The 14,261-nt window shown below is 47.4% G+C and overlaps 1 protein-coding gene across 3 annotated transcripts in view; it reads right to left on the reverse strand.

Moving 5' to 3' along the window:
- Nucleotides 1-14,261, reverse strand: part of RIC8A (RIC8 guanine nucleotide exchange factor A) — a 46,100-nt gene that overhangs the window by 13,494 nt on the left and 18,345 nt on the right. For 2 of the 3 annotated variants that reach the window (XM_077259782.1, XM_077259783.1), the window contains 5 exons: nt 7,061-7,675; nt 3,371-3,465; nt 3,017-3,167; nt 1,857-1,952; nt 1,339-1,483 (listed from right to left, as the gene is read on the reverse strand). In XM_077259782.1, the coding sequence (XP_077115897.1) occupies nt 1,339-1,483; nt 1,857-1,952; nt 3,017-3,167; nt 3,371-3,465; nt 7,061-7,675 (1,102 nt within the window). Of the gene's footprint in view, nt 1-1,338; nt 1,484-1,856; nt 1,953-3,016; nt 3,168-3,370; nt 3,466-7,060; nt 7,676-8,622; nt 8,716-14,261 lie in introns of all 3 variants that reach the window. The other variant, XM_077259784.1, reaches the window with a different exon arrangement.

The raw sequence follows: 14,261 nt of genomic DNA on the forward strand, positions 1-14,261 counted from the left end.
TCCCAGCCCTTCCCCCTTGTCAGTGACAGCCCCTCACCCTTGTCAGTGCAACATTGCCAGCCCTTCCTCCTTCTCAACGACATCCCCAGCCCTTCCCCCTTGTCAGTGACAGCCCCTCACCCTTGTTAGTGCAACATCGCCAGCCCTTCCCCCTTCTCAACGACATCGCCAGCCCTCACCCTTCTCAGCACAACATCGCCAGCCCTTCCCCTTCTCAGCACAACATCCCCAGCCCTTCCCCCTTGTCAGTGACAGCCCTTCACCCTTGTTAGTGCAACATCGCCAGCCCTTCCCTCTTCTCAACGTCATCACCAGCCCTTCCACCTTTTCAATGACATCACCAACCCTTCCCCTTCTCAGCATCACATCGCCAGCCCTTCCCCTTCTCAGCATCACATCGCCAGCCCTTCCCCTTCTCAGTATCACATCGCCAGCCCTTCCCCTTCTCAGCATCACATCGCCAGCCCTTCCCCTTCTCAGCATCACTTCGCCAGCCCTTCCCCTTCTCAGCATCACTTCGCCAGCCCTTCCCCTTCTCAGCATCACTTCGCCAGCCCTTCCCCCTTTTCAGTGACAGCCCCTCACCCTTGTTAGTGCAAAATTGCCAGCCTTTCCCCCTTCTCAACGTCATCACCAGCCCTTCCACCTTTTCAATGACATCACCAACCCTTCCCAGCATCACATCGCCAATCGCCAGCCCTTCCCCCTCCTCAGCGCGACATCGCCAGCCCTCCCCCTCCTCAGCGCGACATCGCCAGCCCTCCCCCTCCTCAGCGCAACATCGCCAGCCCTCCCCCTCCTCAGCGCGACATCGCCAGCCCTCCCCCTCCTCAGCGCGACATCGCCAGCCCTTCCCCCTTGTCAGTCAATGACATCCCCAGCCCTTCCCCCTTGTCAGTGACAGCCCCTCACCCTTGTCAGTGCAACATCGCCAGCCCTTCCCCTTCTCAGCATCACATCGCCAGCCCTTCCCCTTCTCAGCATCACATCGCCAGCCCTTCCCCTTCTCAGCATCACATCGCCAGCCCTTCCCCTTCTCAGCATCACATCGCCAGCCCTTCCCCTTCTCAGCATCACATCGCCAGCCCTTCCCCTTCTCAGCATCACATCGCCAGCCCTTCCCCTTCTCAGCATCACATCCCCAGCCCTTCCCCTTCTCAGCATCACATCCCCAGCCCTTCCCCTTCTCAGCATCACATCGCCAGCCCATCCCCTTCTCAGCGCAACATCGCCAGCCCTTCCCCTTCTCAGAGTGAACTCCCCAGCCCTTCCCCCTCAGTGTGATTGGTATGTAACACTTGGCATCATTACAAGGTGGAAGGGTCCTCTGTTACTTACCATTTTCTTTACAAAGGACAAAAAGGAATTCGGCCGCACAATGTTTTACATCTGTGTCCACATGGGTCATCAGACGGACTAGCTTATTGCGCAGGGTATTTCCAACTTCCGGGCGGTTCTTTACATCTCTCAGAGGAGGTAAGACCTGAAAGTCAGACATTCTGGTAAGCAACTTTGTAAACATGAGGAATTTCTTAAATTCTGCTTTGTAAGAACGTTTCCCTAACCAATGGTCAATGTAGGGACCTCATGTGATCAGCTGTAATCTGTGACCAGCAAGTGTGTAATTCCCCTGCAGTGCCCCCACTGGGGAAATAAAGAATTACACATTATATTATATTATTGTTCTTTCCTGTCAAAAAACAACGGTCTTGAATGGAGACCTCCCTTATTAGGTTTTTTGAAAATGTCATTTTTTTTTAACGAAAGTCCTCAATTTGTCTCAAGCACTTCTATGAGAAGTTGTAACAGTTCAGGTTGAGCGATGATGGTGGGGGAGCAGCCAGTTACTTTCTCACCTTAGCCCGGAGAAACTTTCGAGTCTCTCGATGGACTCGTGAACTTTCTGTAAGGAGGTTCAAAACAGGAGTCAGCGTCTCTCGCAACTTGTGACCCTGCAGAGGCAAAAATGGAAAATATAAGGAAGCTGATTGAAATTTGGAATATCGACTATGAAAGTAAAGTCTACTGAACCCGTGGTATCAACAGACAGTCTAATTAGCATGGCAGCCTTCCGATTCTCCCCTGATCGATGATGTAGGGGGAGATTAGAGGTGTCCACTTAGAAAAGAGGCCCTCTCCTCGCTCTCCCTTGAAAACAGCTTGTCCTGTTAAGCAGAACATGCAAATTTATGGGGGAAGAAAGGCGAGATAGTGGACAACTAACATGTGTATGGCCACCTTATTAGAGGGAGAAAAAAAAAAGGGTGAAGAGAGAAAGATAAAGAAAAGACAAGAGAGTACGCAAAAGAAAAAAGGACAAGAGAAAGTTTGCAAAAAAGGGGGGGGGGGGGAGAAGAAGACTAGAGATGGAGAGAAGTAAAGACAAGAGAAAAAGAAAAAGGCAAGAGAGTACCGTGAGAGAGGAAAAAAAGGACAAGGGAGACAGCAAAAAAAGGAAAAAAAAAACAAGATAAAAAGAAAAAAAAAGAAGAAAAAGGAGGACTAGAGATAATGAGAAGGAAAGACGAGAAAAAAAGAAAAAGGCGAGGCAGTACATGAGAGGGGGAAAAAACAACAAGACAGAGCAAATAGAAAAGAAAGAGGAGACAAATAAAAAAAGAAAGCAAGAAGAAAAAGAATAACTAGAGATAGAGAGAAGGAAAGATGATGGGAGAGAAAACGACAAGAGAACACGCAAGAGAAAAATTAGAAGAGAGGAAGGCAAGAGAGAATAAAAAAAGAAAACGAGAAAAAAAAAAAAAAAACAGGCGAGGATAAAGGAAGAAGTATAAATAAAAAAGCACAGAAAAACAACAACAACAAAAAAAATTAAGAGGGATAAAATAAGGGGAGGAAGGGAAAAAGGAGTGAGAAAAACTCCAAAAAAAATAGAAAAAAATATCCAGCAACTGAGATGGTTACAGAAATGAAGCCCATGTCATAAAGAACCTTGAAAGCTCAAGCAGAAGACGAGATATTTTTGAGACTCAGGCGGCGAGGCTTCCTTCTCACATACCCTGTCCAGCCTCCGATCTAGGAACTGCAGCAGAACCTCCACAGTGTCCATATTCATGCCCATGTACTCCACAGAGCCAAGCTCCACCTTAGGGCTCAGCAGGACGTCCAGACACATGAGGGGCAGGTTCACAAGAAGGTTCACCGTGTGCCTGCACAGAATACAGAGGTCACCGACTATGCTGCCAGGACTTACAGAAAGTCCTCCTGCTTCCTCCACCCACACCACAAGGACTGACAGCCCTCACTACACATTATGGGACTGGCAACAAATATTTTTATACCAATGAAAGTTTTGCCAAAATTTATGGCACCGCTGACAAATCTCCCTTTTTACGAGAGTCAAGACTCTTACCCATGGAATTCCTCCGTCCTGTCTTCTCCGTCACTTTGTCTGAGTAAGCAGTGCCTGAGAATAGCTGCCAGGTGGCGATAGAGAGCTGCATCTTCCTGCGATCACCAGGCAAAAGATCAGAAAAATAAGTGAAATCACAATGAACTACAACCTGAAACATCCACAATCCTATCTGTCAATGTTAGTATTATTTTTATGCATTATTTGTATCGTGTCCAATTTCCCTTTAAATCATAGATCACAACAGTAGCAGGTTTAATTTTCTAAATAACATGAGATCGGCGATGATAAAGCTGGACAACGTGCTGACCATTGGTACATGGCAGGTGAAATAATGATCTATAGGTTAGAACAAAGACGAGGTGCCAAGTATAGTTAGGAAAAGTGCTGCCTTTCAATAAGGAGATGACTCTGCTGACTCTGTCCCAATCTATACAGAAAAGCTGATAAGTGAGAAGGTGAAATAATAAGGCTAACATGTTACTCTAGTGTGAACATATCTAAGGCATAGGGGATGTCTCACGACAGATATTTTGCTTTTTGCCATATTATTTAGAAGGGTTTGTCTTTCATTTGGAAAAAAGAAGTGATAACGTGACACCATTAAAAAAAAACTCTCACTAGAGGACAGTGTAGCCTGTGAGTTATGATACGGTCCATTCTGGGTAAAGAAGAATTCCTCTTTTTATATGCAAAGAAACAAAACTGAAAACATAAGTGAGAGAAAATAGAAACAAAAAAAAAAAAAAAAAAAGTTTATATTTTACGTTTTTTTTTTCTATTTTAGCCATTTTATTAAAATATATAAGGGTTGTCCGAGCTTGCCTTGAATTTTATTTGTTTTTTATTAGTGCACAGAATTGATAATGTAATATAAAAAACAGCCTTTACTCTCCTGCTCCTTTTTTGACATGGCACATTGCACGACTAGAGCACGTGACTTAAACCCAGTGATTGACTGCAGGGGTCAACAAGCCATAGTTATAAACATGCAGTGCTGGTGAAGGATGGTGGTAGGTAAAGATTTTTTTTTTCTTTAAAGTCTGTGCACTAAAATAATTTGAACCTGAAAAACCTCTTTAAGTCGTGCTCTATTTTTTGGCCATTTACTTTTAGACAAGCAAATAAGTAATTGCAGACAATTCTTCTACAGAAGATAAGTCCCATAGAGTACTGCTGCCCATCTGGAATCAAATGAGAAAGCATTCACAAGTGTACACATTTCCTACAGTGCCTCCACAGGCAAAATATAGAATTACATGTTGCTCCTTAACCTCTTCACGACATGCGCCGTACTAGTACTGCGCATGTCGTGTCTCTCCCTTTGATGTGGGCTCCTAGCACATGTCAGCTGTTTTGAACAACGGACATGTGCCCCAAACAGCTGAGGGTGGAATCGCGATCCATCCGTGGCTGTTAACTAGTTAAATGCTGCTGTCAATGTCAAGACATTTCCAGGAGGAATAATAGAGGAACAACAAAAGGGAAAAAAAACATTAAAGATAGGATGTACTCCTAATAGGATGTGACTCCTGACATTGCCATCTTTAGTTCGCTCGAACCAATTGTGGAAAACCCCTTTAATTAATAACAGCCTTAATGAATAATCCCATAATATGTCTGTAATACATTTTCCTTGGCCAGCTAGAATGTGGCTGTGCTGACCTCCCATAAGAGGGTCCATAATGTTTACATTCAGCGCTCCAAGGCTCTCATTAATAAGAACGATTATAGCGGTAATTAATGTAAATTGCTCTGAGTAATTTCCAGTTAATTAAGTTTTGCGAAGTGGCGGAAACCAGAAATATCCAGGCAGGGAAGGGATATGGACACTGCCAGAAACAGGTCATCTACCAATACCTCTTAAAAGGGAATTTGTCAGAAGGATCTCACCCCCAAACTAATTATATATGGGTGTAGCTTTCTCAAAGACAAGCTCAGTAACACCTTTACATGGCCAGACCGTTCCTCCCTTACTGAGAAATCAGTGTTTGAAAAGATATGCAAATGAGGCTGAAGGACTATGGTAGATCTGAAGCCTCTGTCACTCCAACTCTATTCCCCACCCAGTGCTGCCGCCTCTTTCTTGTGAAATCACATAGCACAGAGACTGTCAGTCAAGCAGGAGGCGGGGGCGCTGGGAAGTGAAGGGAGCTGGAGTGACAGAGGCTTCAGATCTACCAAATAGCTCTAGAATGTAGTTAGGAGTTTAACGCTGTAAACCTTCAGCGGTAAAAAGCATATAATGTAGATGCCAGTAACTATTGGGAGTGAAGGGATAATGCACACAGTGATGTCACAACAGAAGAAACATGCAAACACAGGGAGCGTGCAAACGGTCTTCAGCCGGGGGGGGGAGAGGGATGGGGTGACTCACAGGATCCTCTGGGGCGTGTCTTTAGGCTGTTTTGTATAAATACAAAAGACCATAAAACTTTAGCTTTTAATAAAAAAAGGTGCACATCTCTGGAACTGTATGGCGGATTTAAAAAAAAACAAACACTCAGGGGAGTAGGGAGAATAAGTATTAGTAGATTTTCTAAGTATAAGAATAAGGCAAAAAGTAATGCTGCAAAGAAATAATGCGCTTAGCAGGAGTGACCTGATGGAACCATAGTAAAATTAAAAGGGGATGTTCACTTTCTGGACAGCGGGACCCAAATTGTGTAAAATACCTAAAACAAGCAACTCGACAAGTAGTGTCCATCCCTGAGTCTTGTGCCGACTTTGCGCCGCCCTGATACCAGTGTTTTAACATCACGTCAACAGCGCGAGTCACCACTCTAGCCAGTCACTGAGCACAGAAGTATGGGTCATTGAGCTCAGTGACTGGATAGAGCGTTGTCGTATTGATGTCACCGCTGAGGCCAAAACACCAAGACCGGAGCAGTGGTTAAGAGCCTGTGTTGGTTACAGGGAAAGCCAGTACCTGTTGAGTTTGCTATTTTAGGCATTTTACATACACAGCTTGGGATCCAAGTTCCTGAAAGTGGACAACCCTTCTAAGTATGGGGCTGCATACAGGTCCACCAGCCCTTTCCATTGACCACGGTCATCACTAACTGTATGCACATGCAGATGGACCCCCATAGTTGCGAGACCCTATAACTGCTTCCAGCGTTCCTGGTCCCCCGGGAGTAACACCATTGGAGGGACTTCTCCATATGTTCAATGACCAGGTACAATATCTGCAGAAGGTGTAACCGGTCTTAGGCCACGTTCACATTTGCGTTGTGCGGCGCAGCGTCGGCGACGCAACGCACAACGCATGCAAAACGCATGCACAACGCAGCGTTTTGTGACGCATGCGTTCATTTTTTGCATGATTTTTGGCGCAGAAAAAACTGCATCATGCAGCGTCCTCTACGCCCTGACAGTTGCGCCAAAATGACGCATGCGTCACAAAACGCAAGACAACGCATGTCCATGCGCCCCCCATGTTAAATATAGGGACGCATGCGTCGCTGCGGCTGCGCCCGACGCTGCGCCACACAACGCTAATGTGAACGTAGCCATACAGGTTGTACAATTCTGCTGCAAATAAAAGTGGTTTTCCAAGACTAGATCTTTGTGCCATTCACATGCCTGTTCCATATCTGACATTTATATTAATGGAGAGTGAGCAAGCATGTGTGGCCACCTATTAGGAATAGGGATCGGTAGTGGTCCAATTTGCAAAACATCCCTCACCTCATCGACTTCCCTGCGGCTGATATCAAAGGTAATATTAAATAGAGTCTTTAGGATTTCCATCACCCTTTCAGTTTCTTCTTTGCCCAAAGGTGCCGCTAAGCGATCCGTTACCACCTCGTAGATGTCGGACCATTTCAAGGCAAGAGTGCTTTCCAGTGCATCGGTCAGGAGACTGACACCTCTCAACTCTCGGGCGAGCTGTCTCCGCACATCCACCCTCAGAGCCGTGAGAAGGAAGAGCAAGCGAAGGTCGAAGAACTTGCTCTCATGCGATGACCTGGTCTCATTGTAAAGCTTCAGTCGGCGAGCCAAGCCACACACCAGACGCAGCTCGGTGGCCACTTCTTGTGCCTCAACACTGTTGTAGACGATATTACAGAGACCCTTCAGAGCTTCCACTGCGCTCTCGCTGTCCGGGATAAGAGGCACCTCCATCTCCTCAGAGTAGTCCAGGCCGGCATATCTGGCCAAGATCTGCATTGCGGAACGACTGGTGAAAGGGGCTAATCCATATTTGTCTCTGGATAGGATGCGGATGGTCTCCAGGCAGGCCATCTGGCAGGAAGGCTGCAGATCTCGCTCCAGGAACTTGATCACCACTTCTCCAAGTTTCTAAGGGCAAAAGAAGAGCAGAGGTTTCCGTTAATTTGAAGCCACCAGGTACTTTTAAGGTTGGAGGTAGTTGTAATAAAAAGGAGCATTAGAACTACATACACCCAGTAACTTTCCCAAATGGACCCCTAACTAGAACGAGTCTTTAATAGTATTGGTATTCTCATAAAGGGGGCAAATGGACATTTTGGGCTCTGCTGCAACTGTAACCCTTGCACCCACTATAGTTATGCCCCTGACTACTGCATTGTCAGGTAAAGGTTTTATATTTTAAAGGGTTATTCCTAGAGTTGGTGTGAAATGGTTCACCCAAGCCAATCCACCTGTGGCCGTTGAACAGGAGCCGTGAGAGCTGTCTCTTACCGCCCAGGAATCCATAGCTCATCTTTTAATTAAATGACCTTGCACAACGTCATTGTGGCAGTGGTCGCGCCAAGCCGGCTAATCAAAAAAAGAGCAGTGATAACTGTCAGGCCTTCATGGCTCCAGAACGTCGTGGTCAACGACCGGGTCTTGTAAATAGATTTGCACCAACTCTATCAGTAGGACATGCCATCACTTTATGATTCATAGGCGTACGACCTCTATAAGCTGGAGAATGATGGGACCACAGTGCTGGGGTACTGCACAACCTAAGTTTACCCTGAGAAGCGGCACCCACCAGACAACCTAGGACTTGGAGCTGGTGCACAAAAAGTGGATGAGATGCTGAGAAAGACTGAAGGGTGAAACAGAGGTGGCTCCATTCTCAATCAGAGGTGGGACGCTACCGATCATAAAGCAATGGCAAATCTTAGGCCCTTTTGGGGTTGCTTGCCCTCCAGCCACGGACACAATCCTTATCCACTTTACAGTAGGACGTAAGAGGACCACCCATTGTGGGACTTTACCCTAATTGTATTTTTTTGAATGGTTTTGACAGAACCTGTACACAATCAACGTCTCACCTGGCGCAGTTTAAGATCATGATCCTCCGAATAATCCGAGTCATAGTCAGAGTTTGACTTGGGGACTCCGTCCCGGAATCGCTTTGTCCTGAACTATGGGTATTAACGGGGTGTGAAAATGAAGATGGAAAACAAAGGAGGATTCAGGCGATAGGGATCAGTTAACGAGTCTAAAATGGCGCTCTAGTTCTACTACTAACCCCCATCACTTTACAGGGCCCTGGAAATTAGGATATAGAAGCACGGAAGACATCAACTACGTGAGAAACCGTAAGGGCAGTGCAAACTAACAGCAAACACAGTCACATGAAAGGCTACCGAAGGGTTAAGTGCATCCTACATTTTATGAAAAGAAACAAGAATTAAAGTCCTATTAGCGATTCTAGATATTCTCATACAATAGACTTCTATCCTCCGCAGTCCTTAAGAAATTGCTAAATTTTAGGACTTAAATATATAGATTTTGCGCAAAGCATAAAAAGTATAAGATGAGGCGGCTCATTCATACGAATATCCTCACCCGGGCCTCATTCCACCGTGTGATCCGAGAGTGGAGAACAATGTAGGATGGAGTAGGGAGTCAGTCGCGATAACATACTCCAAACGCAACATACAAGAGTCAAACTGTCATCTAGATATTTTGTTTTCAGCACGGTAAAGAAAATGTGTCATAAAAAAAGGCTAGTGTACCTTTTTTTATTGCATTTATTAAAAAAAATTTAGCAATTTTCTGTACCACAAATTATTTAAAAAAAAAACAAACCTGAAATCTTTCAATTTTCCCACTGGCTACTGAGCCTCATTCTAAGCAGACACTTCTTATTCTGACGCGGGACATTATTATACGGGGGGGGGGGGCGAACATATCTTTATACAATCCAGAACGCTACAAAGGCCCATACGACTGCCCAACATGCAGGTGTGGGCCCAGTTCCAAATTTTGCAGCGGGGCCCATCGGACTCCAGTGACGCCTCTGTTCACCTGGTCAGTAGATGATCTGGGAGACCCCTCCAATATGATAGTGGGAACTAAAAGTCTTGTGGCAACAGATCGAGGTTTACACCCTCGCGTCCTGTACCCAAATACTCAATAGAGGGGCATTTCTACTCCCGATGTGTAGTGAGGACGTACTGGGCCGCAGGCCTTTAAGGGAGGACGACATGACAGGGTTGAGAGGGCATATAGGAAGTGAACAGAAGGGAGGGGCTATTAGTGTAGAGTGAAGAGGTGATTTGATTCGGGGCTCATGGATTGGTTAGGTGGGCAAAAAGGGGGTGACGATTATAAAAAGGGGCACCCATCTTAGAGGAGCAACCATTTTGGTGCCCTCTTAGCAATAGAACAAGCTCTGCAGGGGGTCCATACAATGGAGGTTGAGGCGATTTTACAGCACCTCCGGGATGCAGCTAGAACCAGGGGCGCAGGGCCTGCTTCCTGAAGGGGGACCCGGGCCGTCTAGTTCACTAACTGTGGGCCTCCGGAGCGCCTGAGGCCCGAGATTACCCCCCGGGCCCGGCGCCGTATGAGGAGCCCTTCCGGGGACCCTCTGGCTACAGCAGCAGGCCACAATCATAGCGGGCGCTGCCAGGGAGCCGGAAGGTATCTCACAACTCGGCGGGCCCTGCAGCGGGGGGAGGTGTCGGCCTTCCCTTCATCCGGAGCAACTACTTTACCTCAGGAACCTGGCAGAGGAGCGGTGGGTGCCCAGCCGGGAACGGGCCCGACTCAGCAGAGTGGGTCGGCGCGGAGGAGCGGGCGGGGGCCTGCACGGCGGGCGCCTCCACTTTCGTCGCAGCGGGGGAGGTCCGCACACTTACTGGTCGCATCAATGGAGCAGGAGCCAGGTACGGGAGCGGCGGGGGGCCCAGTCATCCGGGCCTCTGCTCGGCGCTGTGAGGAAAGCCTGCAGGCGGCGGCAGTGCAGGCCCCAGAGCAGTCAGTGATGGGCGCCGGCTTAGCTCCGCCCACTCGCTGGCTGCTGCTGATGATAATGCACACAGCTCATCAGACGCTGCAGCTCCCCCGGACCCCTGGGGATCCAGCAGGGAGGGGGTACGTGCGGGGGCGATTTGGGCTGCGGAGGCGGCGGGCAGGATGGAGCATAGGGGGGACATCGTGACGAGCAGGGACAGGTCGGCTGCGCAATGTCGACCCGCTGCGCGCCATGAATTCACCCATCTTTCGTTCCCAAAAGGTTTGTCTGTTAACGATGGAATTAACCCCTCAGCTGTGCTCGGTTCTATATACGTCATTTGACACGGCTATGGATTGGGTTAGACACTGTGGGCAGGGAGCTTTGTTGGCTAAGACCGATATCGAGGCCGGGTTTTGCTTGCTACCTGTCAATCCAGATAGTTTGCATTTGCTAGGGTGTTTCTGGAACGGAGGTTTTTACGTTGATCGTTGTCTGCCGATGGGGTGTTCTCTGTCCTGTGCGTATTTTGAGATGTTCAGCACATTTTTGGAATGGACGGTAAAGGATGTATCTGGACTCCGGTCCTGCATACATTATCTTGATGATTTTTTGTTTGTTGGTCCAGTGCACTCCGCAGACTGTTCGATTTTGCTTCACTTGATGGAGAGGGTGTCAAAAAAGTTCGGCGTTCCATTAGCGGCTGACAAGACGGTGGGTCCGGTGACATCACTGAGTTTTTTGGGCATTGAGATTGATATGGTTGGGATGGAATGCCGGTTGCCCGAAGACAAATTGATTGGCATGAGAATGGAGGTGAAGAGAGTCTATGGGTTTAAAAAGGTTACGTTGCGCGAAACTCAATCATTGCTGGGGAAGTTGAATTTTGCGTGCCGTATCATGCCGACGGGCAGGGCTTTTTGTCGAAGGTTGTCTTTGGCTATGGTGGGGGTTCGGGCACCGTCACATTTTATCAGGCTTCGGAAGGCTTTGAAAGATGACCTGAAAGTATGGATTCTTTTTCTGGACTCATACAATGAGAGGTCGTTATGGATTGCACCAGTGGTGCCTGCGGAGGACTTGGGCTTCATAATCAGTCCGGTTGGCGAGCACGGTTTCCGTTTGTTTTTCAAGGGGAGTTGGCTAGCGTGTCAATGGCCGCCGTTATGGGTCGACAAAGGTTTATCTTCTAATCGATTGCTGTGTCTGGTGTTCCCCATTGCAGTTGCATTATCTTTGTGGGGAGAGGAGGTTTGTAACATGAAGATTTGTTTTGGTTGTGGAACGGAGGGGGCAGTGAGAGCCATAAATTCACTGTCATCTGGGGTTCCGGCGTTGCTGAGAGTGCTACAACATGTGGTCTGGATAGGTTTACGGTGTAACTTATGGGTCACTGCTGAACTTCGGCTGGGTAACAATTTTCTGGTTTTTTATGCTTTTTCTTGTTCGCAGTCGGGTTCCGAATGTGGTGACTCAAGTGGATCTCATACGAGTGGCCTGCCCAGAGGACTTGTGGAATCTTCCATTGGGGCAGTAAGAGGGTTATTGTCTAGATCCCTGGCGTCAGGGACTTGGTCACACTACGTTAAGGCATGGAGTATTTGGGTGGATTGGGAGTCGTCAATGGGGATGGGCGTGCAAGATGACGAAAAATTGCTGTTGCTCCTTGGCCATAAATGGGATTCAGGGTGGTCGGTCTCTAAAGTTAATCATTTCTTGCCTGGTGTGGCATTTGGATTTAAATTTAGGGGGTTACGCGATGTAACTAAATCGTTTATGGTCCTTCAAGTGATGAAGGGGTGGCGGAAAGGTTGGAAAATTTTGGATGGGCGAAGCCCTGCGTCTTATGACATTTTATTGATGTTAGGCGAACAATTGCCGGGGGTTTGTTCTAACCAATCAGAGGTGACCCTGTTCAAGCTAGCTTTTTCTCTGGCGTTTTTTGGAGCATTTCGGTTGGGCGAGTTGGTTAGCCCCTCCAGGCATCAAAAAGGGGGGTTGCTGGGCCGTGATGTGGTTACGGACGGGGATAAGTTGGTGATCTGGTTACGTCGGTCAAAAACGGATTTGGTGGGGAGAGGTTGTAAAATTGTTCTTTTTGAAAGTTGCTGGTTCTCCGTTATGCCCTGTATTATGTTGTAAACAATTTTCAAGGGGTTTGTTTTTGAATGACGAGCCATTGTTATTGCACGAGGATGGTTTGTTCTTATCTCGGTATCAGTTCATTACGATATTTAAGCGCTGCCTGACGCGAGGGGGTATCTCGGCCGAGTATTTTACGAAGCATTCATTTAGAATAGGGGCAGCTACGGAGGCAGCTTGACGAGGTTTAGGGGAAAACGTGGTGCAAAGGATCGGCCGTTGGGAATCCACGAGGTTCAGGTCATACATTCGCCCATCCTTGGTCTGAAGGGTGTTTTGAATCGGGAAGTAATTTTATCGGGTTAGTGCTTTGCAGTTACTATGGTTGTGGTGTGTTGTTCTTTTTTGTTTTTCAGGGAAGAGGCCATTACTTACGTGGATTATGGGTCACTCGTTCGTCTTTTGGGCGGCAATGCGTGCTGACGTTCGCCCTGAAGGGAGGCAGCTTGGTGTGGAGAAGACTTCGGCAATCATACGTTGGATCGGAAAATGTGGAATGTCTTGGAAGCAGCTATTGCCAGAATTTCACAAGTTTGGCCGTTTGGACCAGGCGCCGGATTTGTTGGTGATCCATTTGAGGGGCAATGATCTAGGAAAGCGCCCATGTAGGGAGTTGATTAATGATATCAAGTTTGATGTCTTAAGGCTGTGGGCTATGTTTCTGCGTTTGCTGGTGATCTGGTCCAATATCGTTCCCAGGAAAGTGTGGTATGGGGCGCGATTGGTGCAGGGTTTAAACAGGGCCAGAATAAAAGTTAACAGTTCAGTGTCCCGTTTTATGGTTCGGAACGGGGCTCTCGTGATTCGCCATGTGGATTTAGAGTCGGGAACGGACGAGTATTGGAGAAAGGATGGTATTCACTTGAATGCTATTGGCTTGGACTTGTGGTGCAGGAGGGTATCGAGAAAGGGCTGCTGGTGCGGCGGGACACAAATGTCTGAGGTGTCAGAACATTTATGTTGGTGGCGGGGGGAAAGAGGTCCTCGAAGTTGGTGGTGCTAAGAAATGGCGGCTTGGAGGAGGGGGGGGGGTATTTTTAAGATCCTGGACTCCCCCTGGTGTGGTTTAAAAAATGTAAAGAAAATTGGAGGTTATACGGTCGAGATGATTGGGGCCGTGGTATTCTGGTGGATATTGGCCGGGCGAGTCTTTTAAGCGTCTCTGAGCTGGTGCCTAGCGGCTAGAGGCAAAGACACGACCTGGAGGCCAAATTATGGAGATTGGACATGAGTTGGTTAATTGTTGGGGCTTCGAGGATCGCCTTCCCTGGGGTTTAATGTTAAGCAATTAAACTGTTATGTTTGAATGTTAATAAAAGGCTGCTGTGGCCAATTTATCCAAACAAATGTTTGACGAGTAGTCATTGGGGTATGGGATAAAAGAGGGTTTTTGGGATGGGCTTTAGAAGAGTTTTGAGTTAATGGTTGGTTTAAGTGAAACTCACGGGCATCATGAATACCCAATGTCATGAGTTATTGCATGCTTCTATGTTATGAAAGGTTAATGTTTTCGTGCTTCTCCCGATGTAGATCTGTACAGAGTCAGTCCTATTTAGAGCGCTAATCGCCTCTTTATGACCAGTG

The sequence above is a fragment of the Ranitomeya variabilis genome, chromosome 4, assembly GCF_051348905.1.
Source record: "Ranitomeya variabilis isolate aRanVar5 chromosome 4, aRanVar5.hap1, whole genome shotgun sequence".
NCBI classification, from domain to species: domain Eukaryota; kingdom Metazoa; phylum Chordata; class Amphibia; order Anura; family Dendrobatidae; genus Ranitomeya; species Ranitomeya variabilis.